This window comes from Neopelma chrysocephalum, unplaced genomic scaffold, assembly GCF_003984885.1.
Source record: "Neopelma chrysocephalum unplaced genomic scaffold, ASM398488v2 Primary Assembly neopelma1_86, whole genome shotgun sequence".
Taxonomy (NCBI): Eukaryota; Metazoa; Chordata; class Aves; order Passeriformes; family Pipridae; genus Neopelma; species Neopelma chrysocephalum.
In genome coordinates this window covers 2565395-2584959 of record NW_020897748.1, presented here as the reverse complement: position 1 = coordinate 2584959, position 19565 = coordinate 2565395, and the positions used below count along the sequence as shown (strand labels likewise).

Genomic DNA, 19565 nt, shown 5'->3' with positions numbered 1-19565 from the left:
TCAAGTCTTGGCTTTAGCCTTCAGAAAACACACATAACAACTATTCCTGTAAACCTGACTGCAGAGTAACATGATCTGCTGTTACAGTCTTGTCTCAACAACCTCCTGGTGATGTAACTGTGACCTAGATGATGTGGTAAGCATTAAATACCTTGTTCTGAACAACTAAGTAAAAATAGACCATCTAAGCTCTCCTTTCCTCTTTTGCTTCTTGATAGACTGGATTTCAGTATAAACATCTATGACTGATCCCCATTATTAGGATGCAGACATTAAATAATTTTGCAGTTATAAAACTTGATTTCATTGCTCCAATAAAATAATTTTCCTGGATTTAGCCTTTCAAATACATAAAATCACTTTGCTATTAATTAAAAGCTAGATATATTAAATAGTATGGAAGATACAGAAAAAAGGCAGGTTGAAATGCCTTGGCTTTCAGAAAGTGTAGTGGTGAAGTGAAATGATGTCACAGCTGTTTACAAGTGAGTGACAACACCTATCATGCTGGCAGAGCATTAGCTGCAGTGTTTTAAGTATTTTCTTTCAAATTCTGCAAGTGATATACTCAAATATTTTTAAAAATTGTACACATTCTAAAGAGAAACAATAGTCATGTTTGTATTACAAAATCAATTTTACATTAATGAAATAAAAAACCCCAAGAAAAGCATGTACAACATGCAGAAATCTACAGTCTTCCCAAAAATTAAAAGGAAAAAACATTAAATCTGAAATAATTAATTTATTTCAGCTATTTAGGATTAAATTCAAGCTTCTTTTCTGAAAAAGCTATAAGATATTCTCCAGGCATCTCTCAGATTGGTAGCTCTTGCCTGGATCTTTTGTTGGGGATGCCAGAGGAGCACACCTGCAGCAAGGGGAGCAATGGGCTTTCCCAACTGCAAGTTTATGTGTGGGATTTGCTGCAAGCCAGCAAGTTACAGAGCTGGTATTCTGTCTCTGAAGGGCTGTACTGTTTTCATTGGATTGGACGATGGGTTTTAAGGTACCTGAACACAAACAAGTTACTATGAGCTGAGCTATGGGCTGAATTTACAGAAAGTCAGTTAACATACAGTAACTGATTGTGCACATGCTTGCAGCCTGTGTTTGCAGGCATGAGCAAGCTGTTTTGGCCCTAGAGCACACTGATCCAGGGTAGTACATGCATAGGTTTTATTCTTTTCTTTATGATTTTTCTTCATGATTTTTCTTCATGTCTTTACAATATTTTTTGGACCCTGGCTGGCAGAGTTAATTCAGCATTCCATTAAATTCATTCTGTGTACCAGAAAACACAAAAACCCAAGTAAACACCCTCCAAAGGCAGAAGTTAGTAGCTCTTATGGATCTGCATAACATAAATTTGCATGGTAAACTTCCAGTAAATTGATATTTAGCTAAATACACATGGAACCTTCCGTAATAAAACCCAAATCCAGCCATAATGACCCCAGATGAGATTATTATTATTTCAGATGATCAACTGTATCAGTAGAGAGGATGGGAATGTGCAAGAGAAAGTGGAAATTATTAACAAGTTAGTTACACAAAAAATGTGGTATGTGGCAATAATATCAACAGAAATAAGCAAGTGGATTGCTGAATTTAGATTCAAAATACTGAATAGTTTCTGTAGTTTTTCAGATTTTAACTTAAAAATGAAACCAATTCCCTAATCTGTTAAATTTTTATTAAAAACCCTTCTTTCTGCTTTAAGTTAGTCTGGTAAACAGGAAACTTCTTTAAGTGACTATGCAGGATTATTCCGCTCCTTATATAACTGATTAATTTCCCCCTACCTGTTGAATAATCTTTGCTAACTTATTTCATAGTTAAGTGATACTTTCTAGATACTTCTTGATATCTTCTTACTAACAGCAGAAGGCAGATAATATGGTCAGTAACGTATTTTCTTAAAGAACTACAAAACCCCCAAACCAGCAAACCTAGACTTCCAAAAAGTACATATCCTTGACAGCAATTACTGGCAAGCAACCAGCCATCATTATTATACAAATTTAATGAGGTGTACTGTAATTTAATTTATGACTAAATTAGCAATCAATATATTCTTAACAGTCCTTTCCTTAAGCCAAATCAGAAGGCATTAAAAGATTATTCTGTTTTTTTAAAAGAAAGTCCTGTGCACCAGATTTTTTTAGACTAGTTACAGACTTTTTTTCCAGATAATATTACTGAAAATAAGCATGGTCATATTTGTTATTTACAGTGGTTTGAACACTGCATCACTATGGATTACTAAAAAAAATCCTCACTTTTAAAATGTATGCCCACTTTCAAATATACATTTGCTTAGTAATATTTGGTCAGATATATCAGTAATGGAGACAGACTGACATAGAGAGACAGAGAGAGATACAGAGAGAAGGGAAGAGAGAGAAAATGAATTAAGTAAGGGGTGAGCAATACACACAACATACATTTTGGTCTGGTGCTAAAACCAAGTCAAAACCCACAACGCGAGTCTGTCCTGGTATGAGACAAGAACTGGGTTGCATCAGATTGGCAATTATTCAAACCCAAGAATGGACAGCTGTTTTAAAAAACAATATTGGTTTCCAAACTGCACCCCGCTGAGGCAGAATTTTTGTGTTGGATGAGCAACAGAATCTGGAGCATTCCATATCCTAAAATCTGACAAATAACACAGAGGTGGATTCAGAAGACATTGCTCGTTCCTTCATGAGACTCAGATTTTAAAAAGTTTTGACAGGCACCAGAGTTGCTTTTACATGAAGTTTTCCACTTATGCAGGAGTAGAATCTGACCAACTGTTATCTCGAGACTCGTTGAAACAGCTTAGTCGGTTATTCCAGGCAGGCCAGGATGAACTGAGTTGCTGCACAGCTGCCTTCACCCAGTCACAGTGCTATTTTTTCACAGTTGCAGACATCTGTTTCAAGCAGACACAGCTGATACAGAGAGGGAAGCAGCAACACAGGAACGTTCAACAGGAGAGATGTTGGCAGGGTTTTACTGTCTCTATGTTCTTTCCTCAAAATACTAGATCAATTCAGTGTCAAAAAAGATTGCTGAACTAAGTTTTTCCCAGATCATAAATATAAAAAATAAAGGATAGATTCCTTATGAACACAAGTTTGTACTTTTAATTATTTTCTTTCCTAAAACCAAGTAAAAAGCCAGACACATTTTCATAAACTACAAAGGTAATACAGCAGGCAGGAGTCACTCTGATCACATTGGGGATAATTCCTTTGTAAAATCCATGAATTCCTTCTTTCCTTTAAAGAAAAAGAAAAACATTTGGTTTTAATTAATGTCTTTTAAGAGAAACCAGACATAAAACAAAGCCTGGCATTTTTCTTCTTGAACTCCCATTGAGAGAGGTACTTCAGGTTAGAAATAACAATTTCAGACAGTGTTAAAAGTTTATCAAATATTAACCCATCTTTTTTTTTTCTGAACATATTCTGGAGATCAGCTATCTAGCCTAGGACTTGGGTGGTGTTTTGTGGGGGTTCTTTTGTATTATCTAAGTAGAAGGCAATTTACTATCTTTCTTCATGCCACAAGAACTGGTTAAAATAAGTCAAAATTTCTGCAGCCTGTTCCAAAATCCACTTACTTATTTAATCTCACTGAAACCAGTAGGGCTGAAAGGCTTGGTGATTTTGGGTCATATAGAACAAGTGAGTTCAGAGTCAACACAACTAAGGAAAGACAGCATTTATTTTTTGAAAATTTAAGCACCTCCTCCAGAATTTTGATTCTACTGGCAAATAAACGAGAATCTAACTTGTCCCAGTTTGAATCAGCGTTCATGTTAGGGCTGTTAGGAAGTTTCAAAGACATTTAATAATATTTTCAGGCTTCACAGAGGCCTAGGACACATGGAATGATGAGCACATTTAAGACAGATCCTGGAAAGTGCTTGGGTGTGGTTTACACTACCCTTCCTAGGGCTGTAGGTTGCATTTGTTTCATCATGAGTACAGTAGTGGCCCCAGAATGGCTGTATTACACTTCATCAGAACTAATAAGCCTTCCTACAGACTGCACCACTGCAGGGCACAGTGCTGAGACATCAGAGCTATTTTTGCTGTGAGCTGCCTTCAGTCGAAATGGTCGTATTGCCTCTGAGTCAGGGATGCTCCTGAACAACACAGCCTCAGTCACTCGTTCAGCTGGCACCTCTTCATACCCCAGGACTTCATTCACATCTGTCCTGCAATATGCTGCAACCCAGAAGCATTGTCCAAAGCAAGATGGATATTGGTTGCACACTGCAGAGGTGGCCAACCTTAGTAACTATAGAAGTCTGTCTGAAAACTCTCACAGGCACTGTGGAGCTGACGGAAAGTTTGTGAGAAGATATGAATAGGTGTGAGGTCACAGTTCTCTAAAGGTCCTACAGGAAGCTGGGACAAACTACAAATGCAGTCAGCCCCCAGGGTAACCTAGGGACATCAGTATAAACAGCTCTGGCTAGCTCACTTCACCTTGCCAGGAATTTGGATTAGCCACAACTCCCATCCGCACAATGCTCCTGTCCTATGTGATAAGCTAAAGCAGTTCAAGTGTGACTTCATTGTTTAAGAGCCCCAAATCAGCCAAGTCAATGTTATTTTTTAACCTGTAAGTGAAATTTGCTGGGGAAGAGAGAAGGGAGACAGGGTAAACAGAAACGTGCAGGCTGGCACTGACCCCCTCCTATCTCCTCCTTTGTCCTCAGCTTAGAGCTATTAGTGACATATTGCACAAGATAACTTTGTACAGATAACATTTTGTGTGCTCTGAACTGCCCCAGTTTCACAAGTCACCACAGAAGCCAGTAAAGAAAGTTCTGTTTCTGTAAGACTCACTTTCCATGATATAAGCTTTTAATTCTGCATGCCTACCTCCATGTCCTGCGGATCACATCAAACACACCAGAATATGTGTTATGCTGATCTTGAAGACGAGCTCGCACAACTTGATAGGGGTAGGTTGCTGACACAGCAAATATTTTGGATACAGCTGCCATCATTATGTATTCCACAGTGTTCTAGAAGCAACAAAAATTACTGGGTTTGCCTTAAGTATGGTTTAAACTACCCCATTTCCCCAAATGTTATTTTATTTTTAAAAGCTGAACTAAACAATACTCTAGATTTTTCCCCTTATAATACACATATTAAAAAAATGGCAATGTTTACTATATGCAGTGCTACAAGTAATTAATTGTAAAATGTGTTGTGCCCTCTCATTCCTATCAATAGAAACACTTCTTCCAAAAGTAACTACCTTTGCCCAACTTGCACCTGACCAGTTTCCAGGGTTTAATACCACCATTTGTGGTTCCACAAAATAAGACAAAAAACATTCCTCCCTCTAAAATTCTCAAAACATTTGCCAAAATAAGAAGTTGATTTCCAAAAGTAGTGCTAACCAGTTGCTTGTTCCTGAAAAGTAAAAAGTATTATTTCCTTCTATGTATTCTACATTCCAGTTATGTATCAATATTTGGGACATGCACAAGGCTGCTCTTTACAGATCTTGTGTAGACCTGTTTGTGAATTATTTTATGGGATTATTTTATGGGATCATAAAATTTAACTGTTTGATAGGGGTTGGACTCTGGGTTCTTAGGACTCTCTTTTAGGGGTAACATGTAAATAAGAAAGATTCTTCTGTCTTAAAACATTATGCGTATTCTCTGAATGAGGTTCTTGCAGAATCTCTCTTCTGATTATAGAAACTGGAAATAAATCAATATATGAAAGAATTGTTTTATCTGATACAAAGCAAACTGAGTTGAGAGTGGGGGAAGAGAGATTTCACTGACACCTAACTAGATTTACAGGGACCCCTGGTGGCCTAGTGGTTAGCATGCGGAACTCTCACCGCTGCGACCCAGGTTCAATTCCCAGTCCCCCGGGCAGATGGAGCTCGTTAGCCCTGTGAGGCCATCCATCTATGAGAAGGTCACTCTAAACAAACCTACGTCCTGAGGACCTCACTGCCATTGTCCAAGCTTGCTTGGCCCCGGCAGATGAACCTTAGGATTAAAGGGTGGGCTCAGTTCAGCGCATGCTGTGTCTCACCTAAAAAATCCATTGCGCAGGCTGGAAAGGTAAAAGACCTTTCCCAAAATCTTCGTTCGCGAAGACTGGCCATAACTATGTATCAATACTTTGCACATTTGGCTGCTGTATAACCTAGACAAATTGAATAAATTTCTATTTATTCACACGTCACAACACATTTTTATTCTCAAGCATCATACCAATTTTGTATCTGATACTCTGTTTCTATACTTGTTGTATCTCTCCTTCAAATCCTCATACGCCATGAACTGAAGTGCTCCATGTGAAGTTCCAAATAGACCAGGCACAAATCCCTAAAAAAGGAATAAAACAAGGTTAAAGGGTAAGGCACAAAAACAGCACAACTTGTCAGAGCACAGCTTAACACGCATCACATGTCCTCCCTTAATTTACACACCGTGCCTGCATAACTGTCACTGTGCAGTACGATCAGAGCCGACTCTGGGTTGATATTCCTAACAGCAGGTATCACACAAACACATAAAAATGTTACTTTTCTCCAAATGACATACAGGCTAAAGACACCCACTGAGTCACCAAGATAGAACAAGTGGTCCAGGGCCTCCACCTCACAGAGCACAAGCAGGTAACATGGATAAGGATTGCCAGAACACAAATCAAGCTGCAGTCTTGCAAATGTGCTGCTCAGTGCCTGCCCCTTTTCCAGAAACTGGCACTAAGGGGTTTAATTTCCAGCTGAGACTGGTAAAGCAATGAGAGATGCTGGCATTTCAGTGAGAAGGGCCACCAGGAGTAGAGGTACAAAAAGAATTACTGTGATCAAGCCCTGGAAATAGATACGAATAGATACAAATGTGTTTGCATGTATGTGTCTCTATATAAATATGATATATAGACATTTCTATATCAAAAATGTGTGGGTCTATATAGAATCATAGAATCGTTTAGTTTGGGAAAAACCTTTATCAAGTCCAAGCACAATCCTAACACTGCCATGTCCACCACTCACCCATGTCCCTGTGGGAGAAGAAAGAGAGTGAGCCACTCCAGCACTGTCTTTCTAACACACACAAACACATAAACACACACACAGGAAAGCTGAAAGGCACAGATGAAAAGCTAACTTATACAAGGACTTATGGGCGATTTACATTAAAGAATTAAATCTAAGATTCAGATCAGTTTGAGTGCATTCCTCACCCTGCTATGAACACATTTCAAGGAAGCCCATCAGAAGTGCCCAAAGATGTGACAAAGCAGTCTGGGAAATGTTCCCCATTTGTAAGAGGCAGTATTGGATAGTAAGAGTGTAATATGGAAATATACATCAACCTTTTGTTTCAAAAAAAGTTGAAATGAAGGGGGAAAACAGGTATTTTCTGAAGTGTCTTCACAAGAAAGAAAAGACAGGAGTTCCCTCAGGAACAGGACTACCTCCATTAAAACAAGCTGCCAGCTGCACGGGCTCTGAAAAGCACTAATTCTCTTTTTGAAATGTTGGTCACTTACAGTGAAAAAATACAAATAAATGGGGGATTAATCATCTTTGCCCTTGAGAAATGACTCAAGGGAGCCAAAAACTTCCTGAAAACTGTTACAAAGGGACAATTATAATGGAGTTAGTGATGAAAATGTGGGTAAAAGGACTCAAAGAACCGAAGTTTCCAAAAAAATATACTGATATTGAACAGTTTTACCTGATTTCCTATGATTCATTCAGGCATGAAAAAGGAATTAAAAAAAATGTGTGCAGACTCAAAACTGTGTGTTAGACTAAATGGGAAGTCCAGAATGTTGAATAAAGACAATATACTATTAAAAGCCTGAAGAAGAAAAAGAGAAGGGAACCTGGTAGGAGTCCACTGAAATAGTGTTAATAAGACAAAATGATAAACTTCTACATTGCAGAAAAAATCCAAAACAACTAAAACTACAGCAGGCATAAAAATTGCACAGAGCTTCCATCACTTCAGAGATCAGCTCTCTGCATGCTATAGATTTCTTAAGTTTTTGATATTACAGCCATTCAGGAAGCGATTTTTTAGAATTTCTTTGATAAATGAGGATAAATTTCTTCTCAGAGCAGAAAATAATGGTCGTGAACTCATCATCACTGACCGTGAACTGATGAAACGCATTAAGGGCTTGTAAAAGTCCCTGAAAAACCACTTCCCCAAACATGGTAACAAGTGGAATTAAACCCTAAAATCTGTATTTTGCCAACTGTGAGCACAACCATAGGATTTTGTGAAGCTTGAAGCCAAAGGGCCGCAACAGAGGGAAATGGACAACTGTGGTTTTCACAAAACCTGATCAGAAATGAAAATAAACCAGTATTATAAAAACAGAAGGAGAAGAGAAAAAACAAAATTATAAAAAGTATCAAAGAAAAAAATTATCTGGGTCAGGAGAACAAGGAGCAGTATGAAATTTATGGATAGTGACAGCAGGGAAAATCTTCATAAATATTTATCCGTGATGAGACAATAAAACTGTTAAAAGACAGTGGAAGTAATTCCTTACCACTTGGAAAAAATTAGAATGATGTATTTATATCACAGGAGAATGAGATAATACTTTCCCCACCAACAAAGGAAGAATGTTAAACAATGTTTAAGAGTGCTAAACTCTAAAATTTAAGCCAGCAGATTTGGATAACTTGCTCCCAAGAGTCCTAAAGCATCTATTGATGATAAATGAGTCCCGGCACGCTCTAAGTCTTGTGCTGACGAGGAAAGCTTCCAACGACTGAGGAACTTTTAATGTTGGGCCAATATTAAAAAATGCAAAAAGGGAGTGAGATAACTGTCAGCCAATGTGTCTCAGTAATAAGAGCTGACCCGGGCTTCTATTGATCATACATAACAATGTGTTCTTACGGAAAAATGTTTGAAAGCAAAACTGTTTCTTCATGGTACTGAAATATCTTGGCTGAGGAAGTTTTTTAAACATATTTCTATTCTATTTTCTTATTCTCAGAGTAATTTAATACAAAATTCTTTCTTGCCACAAAATTTGATAGAATTTGGTATTTACTTTTCATCTATGTGAAGATCAATTTTAAAATAATCTCACTTCATGTACTCCTTTGTATTTTTTACTTTAATATTCAAAATATCTTTGAAAGATTTTTGCCATGCAGGCTTGACAAGATCAATGGTTTCTCAAAGGAAATCCTGTTTGAATTCTCTTTCGGGCAATTAGAACAATAGACAGAATTAAATATATAATTAGAAATTAAAATGGTAAAGCATAAAATCCTGAACAGCAGACAGTGGGAATAAAAAAAGTATTTTAAAGTTGTCTTAAGAGTTGTAACTGCTGAAGATCCAGGATAAGAGGAAATTGTCCCACTGGTTAGTATTTCAAAGGTCATCCATCCCAATGAAAAGAAACATAGGCAAATGTATAAAGTGGAAAGACTATGTTACTTAGTAAAGTAGGGAATAAGGTTCATTTGGTGATGTGGTACTCACATCACTGCCTGACGTGTTTGAGAGCACTCAAGCCAAAGCAACCTCTGCTGTAAAGCCATATGAGGAGGGGCTGAGGCCACTTGGTCTGTTCAGCCTAGAGAAGAGGAGACTGAGGGGAGACCTCATGGCAATTACAACTTCCTTGGGAGGGGAAGAGGAGGGGCAGGCACTGATCTCTGCTTTGTGGTGACCAGTGACAGGACCTGAGGAATGGCCTGAAGTTGTGTCAGGGCAGGTTTAGGTTGGATATTAAAAAAAGGTTCTTCCCCCAGAGGGTGGTTGGGCACTGGAACAGGCTCTTCAGGGAAGCTGTCACAGCACCAAGCCTGGAAGAGTTCAAGGAGTGTCTGGACGATACTCTCAGGCACATGGTGTGACTCTTGGGGATGGTCCTGTGCAGGGCCAGGAGTTGGACTTCATGATGCTTGTGGGTCCCTTCCAACCTGGCATATTCTTAGATTCAGAATGCAGCAAATTCCTTTTGTAATCCGCTTAGTGTTGTCTGCATTTGGGTTCTCAGTGTGCAAAAGACCTGCAGTATCAGAGTGCCCCACTCTAGCAACTTGTGCAGAAAGACATTGAAGTATTCCATTATCTGCCTATGGATCTTGATTCCTTCATGGTGAAAAATGATACCATCATTTATATGAAAGTTACTTATGCTTATGTCTCTTTGTAGAACCTGTGACTAAATTTGAAGATGGCCAAATCTCAATGAATTTTGCTGAGTACAATTACAAAGATGTAAAAAGTCACTTAGCTTACAAGCTTCATATTTGCAGGAAGAAGAAAAATAGTTTAAGCAAAGCATAGCAAAATAAAGAGAATTAGGTGCCTTAGACGTTAAAGGACTGGAAAAAGTACTTAATCTCAGAGCATAGAATCTTGCTTACCAAAGGTGAAATGACAACACAGAAGTGTCCAAATATATTGCACTTGGTAACAAGCACACATTACCGATAAGATTTTTTTGTTCTGTTAATATATACTGCATTAACATTCTCAGTCTTGATGACTCTGGATTTTACTTTAATATCCTTAAATTTTCTGCACTTTCTTTATATTTGTTGTCTATTAAGCATTGTTCTATTTCCGGTTGCTGCTTCTACATCATTGCCAAAAGAGAATGAAACTTAAAATACACATATAGAAGCACTGAGGCCAGGAAGAATGTTAGTTGCATTCTTGATTGATGCTTTAGCAGTCAGTAGCTCTAGACTATACACCTAGCAGTTTCCCAAGAGCTCAGAGATATTTTATGTTTTCCTATAAGTGCCAATTCCTTCCATCTTACAATTATTTTACAATGTTTGGTCTCTCCTGCCTTATGCTTGAAAAGAACAACACAGCACTCATAACATGAAGATGGTTGCATGACATTCAACTTCATGCCAAAGTAATTTTTAGAGCTCAGATGTCCAACAAATCCACAGGTGTGTTCAAATTACATAACCCCAAACTGATTTTTAATTCAGCCTGGTGTGCAGCACAGCAGCTCTGTTCCCAGTCACCTGGGGGATGGAGATCATAGGACAAAGCCTAACAGATGAAGGGTGTGGAAGATCACAGACTGGATGACTACTGGGATAACCAGTAAAGGAAAGACTTCTGCCTTTTCAAAACCAGGCCAAGCGCAAGAAAAACAACTTACTGAGGAATGCAGATTCAGAAGACTATAGTTCAATGAATGACCAATACCCAGAAGAGCTATTAAAGACGGCTTTGATCCCTGCTAAAAAGATTGATGTATCCTGACATTACTAGCCTTGTGCCTCAAACAAAAGAGAGAATTTGCTCAGACCCGTAACAGCACCTGTACAATAGAGAGCAAGATATGGAATTGCTCGGACAGAAATACTATTTTTTAGAAGACTAATCTCCATCAGAAAGAAACTCCTTCCAGATTTTATTTCCAACTTTTGTTGGTACTATCTAAGATCCCCTTAATTTGCTATAATTTGCTGAAATTAGGATTATGAGAAAAAAGAAGACGTGTGTGTACTACAAAAACTTCAGCTGTCCAATTTCAAATAGAGCAAGAAAGAGAAAAATAAAAATGTCCCCAAACACTGAAAATGGAGGCAGGCTAAAGTATGCACACGCCAAAGAGCCACCTGAAGAAGTGCCTTTTCCTCCAGTATAGACAAGGTTCAGAGAGTCCTGACATCAAATGAAAGTTGTTCAGTGTGCATACTTATGTAGGTCACTCAGGACCTATCTAGGTCACCTTCTTCGCAGATTTAAGCAAGTAATTTGCTCTTTCAAAGGAAGTAGCTGGTTTAGTTCCTCATTTGCAGATTAACACTACAAAGAAGTGTCTAATGCCAAAGGCAACGCATGTTACAAACACGAATAATCTGAAAAGAAGGGTGGAAGGACATCTTAAACCCTAACAGATTCAAGAAATTAGAACTTATCTACATGGAACAGAGCAGGCATCCAGGCAGGCAAATCAAAAATCCTGACAATTTCAATTTAGGAATAAGTAGGGTGCCTTGTTCCTGGTGTCAGAATTTGGCATTTGTTGCCATGAAGCATACTAGTCTTTCAGCATAGGAAAGATTATATTTTTTTCACTGAAAATAAAAGAACCTAATGTTGTTTAATCAGGACAATTCCCAAGAGATAGTGGTCTTGTTCCGCATCCCTGGGAGTGTTAAAGGCCAGGCTGGATGGGGCTCTGAGAAACCTGATCTAGTGAAAGGTGTCCCTGCCCATCACAGGGGGGTTGAAACTAGACCATCTTTAAGGTCCCTTCCAACCCAAGTCATTCTATGATTCTATGATTCTATAGCATTACTTGCAGGAGAAGAGCCAGACTGAACTAAAATAGGTTTCTTCACAACTTCCAGGCACTGATGAATGAATCTTGATGTCATGACCTGAAGGAAGGAGGAGGCAAAAAGTCCAAATCCAGTTGCCATCTGTTTCCCTACATTAAAGGGAACAAAAACCCCACACACATGCAGACCATATTTAGAAGGCTGCAAATTTTATGCATCTACAGACGACAGATTACAGATGTCAATAACTAGAGGGCAAATAAGCAGTTGTGAAACCATCCATTATGGAAGAAAAAATTATCAAGTACTTTAGTCATATGTTATCTTCCACAAGATGTCAGAAAGACAGAGATAAGGGATGAAGTGGAAGAAAGTACTAGCAGCAAGATAGATTACACTATTGCTGCCCTGCTTATCCACATTCTAATTATAGGAAAACTCAAAAAAAATTCAAAGCCGTTTACTCTCTATCACCCAATAGAAGATGGCTTAGTCATAAAGCTTACACTGTATTATTCAGGATTTCCTCTGTCCTCTATCTCAACAGTGTAATAGCTTTTCTTCTGATTAAGCTTTTTTGCTGCAACTCTCCAGCGGGGATAACTCACAGAATAAAAGTAACTGAGCTATGACAAAAAATTATTTCCCCCTCCTTTATTTTTTTTTTGTCTCACCATGCTACTGAGTGGTGCCAGCCAATTTTGGAATTCTTCTTAAATTTTGTTACCTTATACAAGCCACGAATGCCCTCCGTCTTGTATATCTTTATAAGAGCATCAACCATTCCTCTGTATTGCCGCTTTGATGGATCAATGCCAGCGTTGTATTGTAGCACCAGTCGTGTCTTCGTTACCCATATTGGGTTTGTAATACAGAGAGTCATGGCTCCTGAGAACAGATGTAAGTCAGAATGATTGTTATGCCAACTCCAAAGCTTGTCTCAGTTTGTTCAGTCCAATGTAACACAGGCTTCTACGATGACAAAACTACTTATCCTACAAGAGCACTCATATTACTTAAAACAAAGTTTATACCCTCCATTTTTCCCCCTCTCTGTCTTCAAAGCTCATAATAAAGTCCAACCTACTCCTGCTGGGGGTACTTCTGCAGAGCACATGGTGCACATTCCTAGTATACCTGCTTTTTTGCCTCACCTTTCCACAGTTAGTAGCATAATCATAGTAGATAGGAAATGTAAGTAATTCCTTAATGTAATCCTGATTATCAAAGTTACTCTTCAGGTATACATTGCTCAAAATTTAATGGACACCTCAGTCATGAGAAATTTGCTTAATCATCTTGACAGGTTAATACAAGTGACCTGTTATAGCTTTATTGGTTATTGAAAATAAAGTTGTAAAAGAACCCATTACTAATTTTCACATTATACAATGTGCCTTACATTTCAACATTTAATGAGTGCTTCAACACCCTAATAAAGCCTTGTCAATTGACTAGATTAAATACAACACAGAAGCATGTGCAAGAACATATGTTAGAAAAAACATTAAAAGTCTTGCTGATAGAAGTAATTTTATTTCAGATCTTCAGTTTCCAAGAAGACTTGGACCACAGAAAAAGATTTTAAAAGACCAATGACCAATTCACTTATTCTACTAACTTAATTGGGACCAGTGTTATTTAATATTTTAATTAATGACATAGACAAAGGCATAAAGTGCACCCTCAGCAAATATGCCAATGAGACCAAGCTGAGTGGTGCAGATGACACATCTGAAGGATGGGATGCCATTCAGAGGGACCTGGAGAAACTTGAGAAGTGGGCCCATGGGAATCTCATGAGGTTTAACAAGACCAAGTGCAAGGTGCTGCACCTGGGTCAGGGCAACCCCCACTATCAATACAGGCTGGGGATGAACAGATCAAGAGCAGCCCTGACGAGAAGGACTTGGGGGTGCTGGTGGATGAGGGGCTGGACATGAGCCAACAATGTGCCCTTGCAGCTCAGAAAGCCAAACATATCTTGGGCTGCACCAAAAGCAGCGTGGGCAGCAGGTTGAGGGAGGGGATTCTGCCCCTCTACTCTGCTCTGGTGAGACCCCACCTGGAGTGCTGGGGTCCTCAGCACAGAAAGGACTTTGACCTGTTGGAGCAAGTCCGGAGGAGGGCCACCAAGATGATTAGAGGGATGGAGTACCTCTCCTATGAGGAAAGGCTGAGAGAATTGGGATTGTTCAGACTGGTGAAAAGAAGGCTTCAGTGTGACCTAATTGTGGCCTTCCAGTACATGAAGGGAGCCTACAGGAAAACTGGAGAGGGACTGGTAATGTTAAAGGCAGGTAATGTTAAGGCAGGGGTGGATGGCTTCAAACTGAGAGTTTAGATTAGATATTAGGTAGAAATTAGTCACTGTGAGTGTGGTGAGGCACTGGAACAGGTTGCTTAGAGAAGCTGGGATGCCCTATCCATGATAGTGTTCAAAGCCAGGCTGGATGGGGCTTTGAGCAACCTGGTCTAGTGAAAGGCGTCCCTGTCAATGGCAGGTGGTTGGAACTAGATTATTTTTAAGGTACCTTCCAACTCAAACCATTCTATGAGTCTGTGATTCAAAAGGTGTTGTCTTTTTCAGGTCCAAGTGTTAAACATTTAACAAGTTAACAAGTTGATAGCAGCAGATCTATATAGTTATATTTTGGAACCCAGTATGACACTAAATATGGAAAATGCTTATGCACAATGAAAACAAGGACAAAAGATGTTTTGACAACTCCTAATTCTGTGCAAAACTGAAGAGACCACAGTGATCCATCTTTTAATGTTAGACCTCATTATTTTATTTACAGACAATAAATGATTGCATTTGGGCTTGAACACTTACACTTGCCACCTGTAAGCTGCACGGACACAGAAAGGCAGATAGCAACATATGGAAAGGCTAGAAGTGAACATTAACCTTCTCTGAATTTAAACTCACCAGCCTCTGCAGCTGACACTAGGTGTTCGGTTGCACTGAGACTTTCCATCTTTCCTTCCTTCTTGTAAGCTTTGATGGCATTGTAACTGGAAAATGTAAAATATAATTTGGTAAAGGAGAAAACACATCTACATCATAAAAAAAACAACCCCAAAAGAACAAAATGCTTCTCTCAAGATCATGGTGGCACACAGCCTTTGAAAAAAAGATACCTAAACTATTTTTGTTTAGTTGATTAGTTGATCTCTGAGCACTTAGCTCTTTAAAGTGAACTATGGTAATACATATTTAAATCGTATTATTAAACTGTCAGTATCAATGGGACTGCACCTTGAAACAGCTATCAGATCTCAGGAATTAACTTCTAAAAGAACCAATTAAATAGCCTCCTTTTTATTGAGAGCAACACTGACAAGTAGCTATCTTCTAGCTCTTAAATACACTGAGCTTTCTTCTCTTGTTCTAGTTTGTAGCCTTGTGGATTAAGAAATTGTTAACAGGAGCTGAAGCAAAGCTTAAGGACTAAAGTACAACAATAACAGAGTCTAGACAACTGACAAGTGATGTTTGCATAGTCATACCAGCTAACTATTCCCTAGTATGCTTCAATTAATAAGGTTCAGCAGTAAATCAGGTCACAGTTACAGAGTTAATGAAGTAGAATATTAAAAAATGAGCTTTATAAGCAAATCCCATCAACTGACAAAAACAATGAAAGAACTGTCACTAAAATGATTAAAAAACAGTTAAACATTTAGTTTTAGTAGAAAATCTCATCATGTTCTCTAATTCTTAACACATCAGTTTAAGTTTTTGTTTTTCATGAGGTTTTAAACACAGTGCAGTGGCACTTCTAGAGAATTCTTCATGAATAATATCACCATTCCTCAAGTATTTTCACAGCATCAAGGTGATGCACTGTACCTGACAAAGGAACAAAGTCTCTTAAATTTGAAAACAGCAAACCATAATAAAGGGTAACAGACCTGGACTAACTAAGAGAATCACAAGTTTGTAAGTCACTTAGCACATTTTTACACCCCCCCCAAAGAAGAAGCAGTGTATATCTGAATATTACATTGTGCAGGATATGACACATTTTACAGTTCTACTTACAAGAAAAAGTAAAGTCCCCAGGAAGCCCCTGCTCCCACCATGTTTGGAGTTACTCCCTGATATAAGCCTCGTAGTCCTTCATGCTTCCAGACAGTGGTCATACAGTGGAGAATCCCATTGTATTTTGGCCTCAGCTCCAATCCATCACTCACTATGAAAGAAAGAAATTAAACTGGAAAATATTTCAGGAAACATAAAGTTCAGCTGTGTCAAAGCCACCAGAGAAGTCCATAGCCTCCAAAGCAAGCTGCAAATGAATATGACCTAACTGATCAACTGCATTTTAAAAGTTTTATTTCACAAGCAAGCAAGATTTGGGGTTTACAGCTTCTTAAGTCTAGAGTTAAAGAACTTTAAAAAAAAGGAGGGAAAAAGAAAATAAAAAAAAATAAAGAACTCTATCTCTGTAAGAAGAAATTTCCCATCAATCTGCATTGCTGTGCATTTTTGGTGAGCAGCAGCTTCGACCTTAAGTTTTTTGTGTCTTCTTTTTAGCACCCCTCCAATTCTATTTCAGATGATACGGGTGGGGTCCTTGACAACAAATTTCTAAAAGGAGTCCCAAATAACAATGCTTAAATTCAATTTTCCTCTTTAAAATGCTCTAAAAGGCAGTAAGTCATGTCTTCCTGATGATTCCCAAGTCAGTTTTTATCAGAATACTTAGAGTTTACTTCCATCAAGAATTCCTGTGCTCTTCTATTCTCACTGAATGCATTTGCAGGGAAACACTAGATGCATACACTTCTCCCACCTAATAACCTAACAACGGGTTGTCCAAATATTCAGAAAATATCACTGTCAAAAATAGAAAAAACACACAAGTTTTTGTTTGACAGATTTCATGTAGAACACAGATGTCCACACAACTTACAGTGGTAACTACTATTGTTCCTACCATAACAGCAGGGGGGTAAGCTCGTTACTGGTGATATATGTGGTACGGTGCGTGGTGAGGTGACAAGAGGTAACAGACACAAGCTGTAATATAAGAAATTCTCACCAAAATTTCTTATCCAGCAGAGTGGCCAAATACTTGAACAAGTTGCCTGAAGAACATCTTTGGAGCCACTCAAAAATCCATCAGACAAGACTGCAAGCTGATCTAAGCAGAGCTTATCTGAGTAGGGGGTGAACTCCATAGATCTCTTCTGACCTAAATTACTCTACGATGCCAACATAGCAGCAGTTTTCATTCTTAATATAGACATAAGGCTGGACTGCAATTGTACTGAAAATTAATCTCAAAGTGTTACAATCAATGTAGTTTTTGAGGCCCCATCAAGATTAAATCAGGTAAACAGTCTTCTGTTCAATGACACATTTATTATTCATTTTCCTTGAATTTTGTTTGCAGTCTGTATGTAGTGACAGACTTCACAAAATGCCTTTTGAGCATATTGTGACAAGTCCTCAACACCTTGACAATCACGCAAAACTAGAAAAAAATTAAAAATCTCTTTTCTCCCCCCTGAATAAGCGCTGCTAGACCTTTCTCAAAGACATTTCTGAATTTTTTTTACCAGGTTTATAAACAAATTAAACAATGTGGGAAATCAGAGACATGAACGCAAGTCTGTCAGTCAATGATGCTGCCAAGAATCTTCACAACATTCATTTCTAATATCAGCTCTTACTCCCTGGTTGAAGATAAAACATAGGAATTGTTATTTTCAACCCAAAAAGGCATGTGAAAGTAAGTGACCTCCAAAAGCCACCTAATCCAAACCCATGCTCAAAACAGATCTAATTAGACCTGGTTACTTAGGGACATGACCAGTTGACTCCTGAACATTTCCAAGGCTGAAGAGATTACAGCTTCTCTGGGTAACCTTTTCCAGTATCTGACCACTCTCACAGTAAAATAAATAAGTGTAATTTTCCACATTCATGCTTGTGTCCGTTCCTTCTTGCCCTATTAACTATTCAGCTCCAAGAGGAATCTGGTTTTACCTTCTCTGAGTCCTCCAATCAGATTGTCATAGACTGCAATTATATCTCTCCTCAGCCTTTCCTTTTTGAGGCCAAACATATCCTGTTCTCCTACGTCGTGTGCTCCAGCCCCTTTACCAGTCTGGTGGCCTCCAATGGAATCACACCAGTATGTCACTGTCTTCCTTCCTTGTACTGGTGAGCCCCAAACTGGACACAGTACTTCAAATGCAGTCTTACAAGTGGAAAATAGAGAGAAAAAAGCACCTCTGCTAGTTATGCTTTTCATAACACAGCCCAGGATGTGCCCACCTAGGATATGCAAGGAACTGTTTAACTCCAACTTTGTAAAAAGTCTGTTTGGAAATGTAATGCTGTAAATTTTGTAAAACCTCTCTGTGACAGTTCCCTGTTTGTTTCTGATATTCTAAAACACCCATGTCTGTAAGATAACAATCCAGAGATACAGTAAAATGTTTCAACCTCTCTAAAAAACAATATGATAAATGGGGGACGTGTTTGTCACATTAACAGAAAAATTAAGAGAAGCTGCCACGTTCCCCTGTGAAAAAAAAACAAACTAGTTAAGAGTTTTCTGCAAAACAATACCACTATTGTTAACAACTCAGGTTATTACAAAACTACGGCTACACTTTGAGTGTTGAAAATCCTTGACATAGAGGTGAACTTCGAACCTGGGCTTAGGACAAATCTGCCTGTTAAAAGCAGACAGCGCTCCCGTGTCCTCTGGCACCGGTGGTCACGAAAGGGAGGGAAGAGGCTGCCCAGCTCTGTGATCTGCCCGTGCTCGAGGCACACGGCACATTTTACAGTCCCTAGAAATGACAGGACGAGTGAGCTTTGGGATAGCGGGGAAAAGAACCGGAGACCGCTCCTTTCGGCTCACGGCCGGTTTATCCCAAGCCGTGGGGCTGCCCTGCACAGGGGCTTTGGCAGCACAGCGCGGCGCGTCCCGGGCCGGGCACGGCGAGCCGGGGCACGTCCGTGCGCCTGTAGCACGGGACGGGGGGGGGGTGGCCGGTCCGGCCTCACCTGCGAAGCGGATCTTGACGAGGTCGAGCGGGTGCAGCGCCAGGGTGGACAGGACGCCGCCACTCATTCCCGCCGCCAGGTTCTCCAGCCGCACGTGCCGCAGCAGGGACGGCGCGCGCGGCTCCAGCGCGGGCGGCTCGCGCGCGGCGCACGCTGGACCCTGGGCGCCCATCGCCGGCGGCACGCGGGCAGGGGGCGGGGCGGGGCTCGCGGCCTCGCGCGAGAGCGGCCCTCG

General features: G+C 39.4%; 1 protein-coding gene across 1 annotated transcript; it reads right to left on the bottom strand.

Annotated features, from left to right (window-relative positions):
- Positions 1-1216: 1216 nt before the first annotated feature.
- On the bottom strand, positions 1217-19508 carry SLC25A32 (solute carrier family 25 member 32). Its single transcript, XM_027692448.1, has 7 exons — positions 19331-19508; positions 16346-16496; positions 15230-15315; positions 13022-13182; positions 6254-6367; positions 4887-5032; positions 1217-3269 (listed from the first exon to the last, which is right to left on the bottom strand). Exons 1-7 carry the CDS (start codon positions 19500-19502, stop codon positions 3134-3136), a joined length of 966 nt encoding a protein of 321 aa, XP_027548249.1. The 5' UTR covers positions 19503-19508; the 3' UTR covers positions 1217-3133.
- Positions 19509-19565: the final 57 nt, after the last annotated feature.

What these genes read in the sequence shown, in the direction of transcription:
- SLC25A32 (XM_027692448.1), bottom strand. Translation starts at nt 19,502, where the DNA reads ATGGGCGCCCAGGGTCCAGCGTGCGCCGCGCGCGAGCCGCCCGCGCTG. An exon ending in CGTCAAGATCCGCTTCGCAG is followed by an intron (nt 16,497 to 19,330) that starts GTGAGGCCGGAC and finishes TTTCTTTCATAG; the next exon opens with TGAGTGATGGATTGGAGCTG. An exon ending in GAGTATCAGATACAAAATTG is followed by an intron (nt 5,033 to 6,253) that starts GTATGATGCTTG and finishes TGTTGCTTCTAG; the next exon opens with AACACTGTGGAATACATAAT.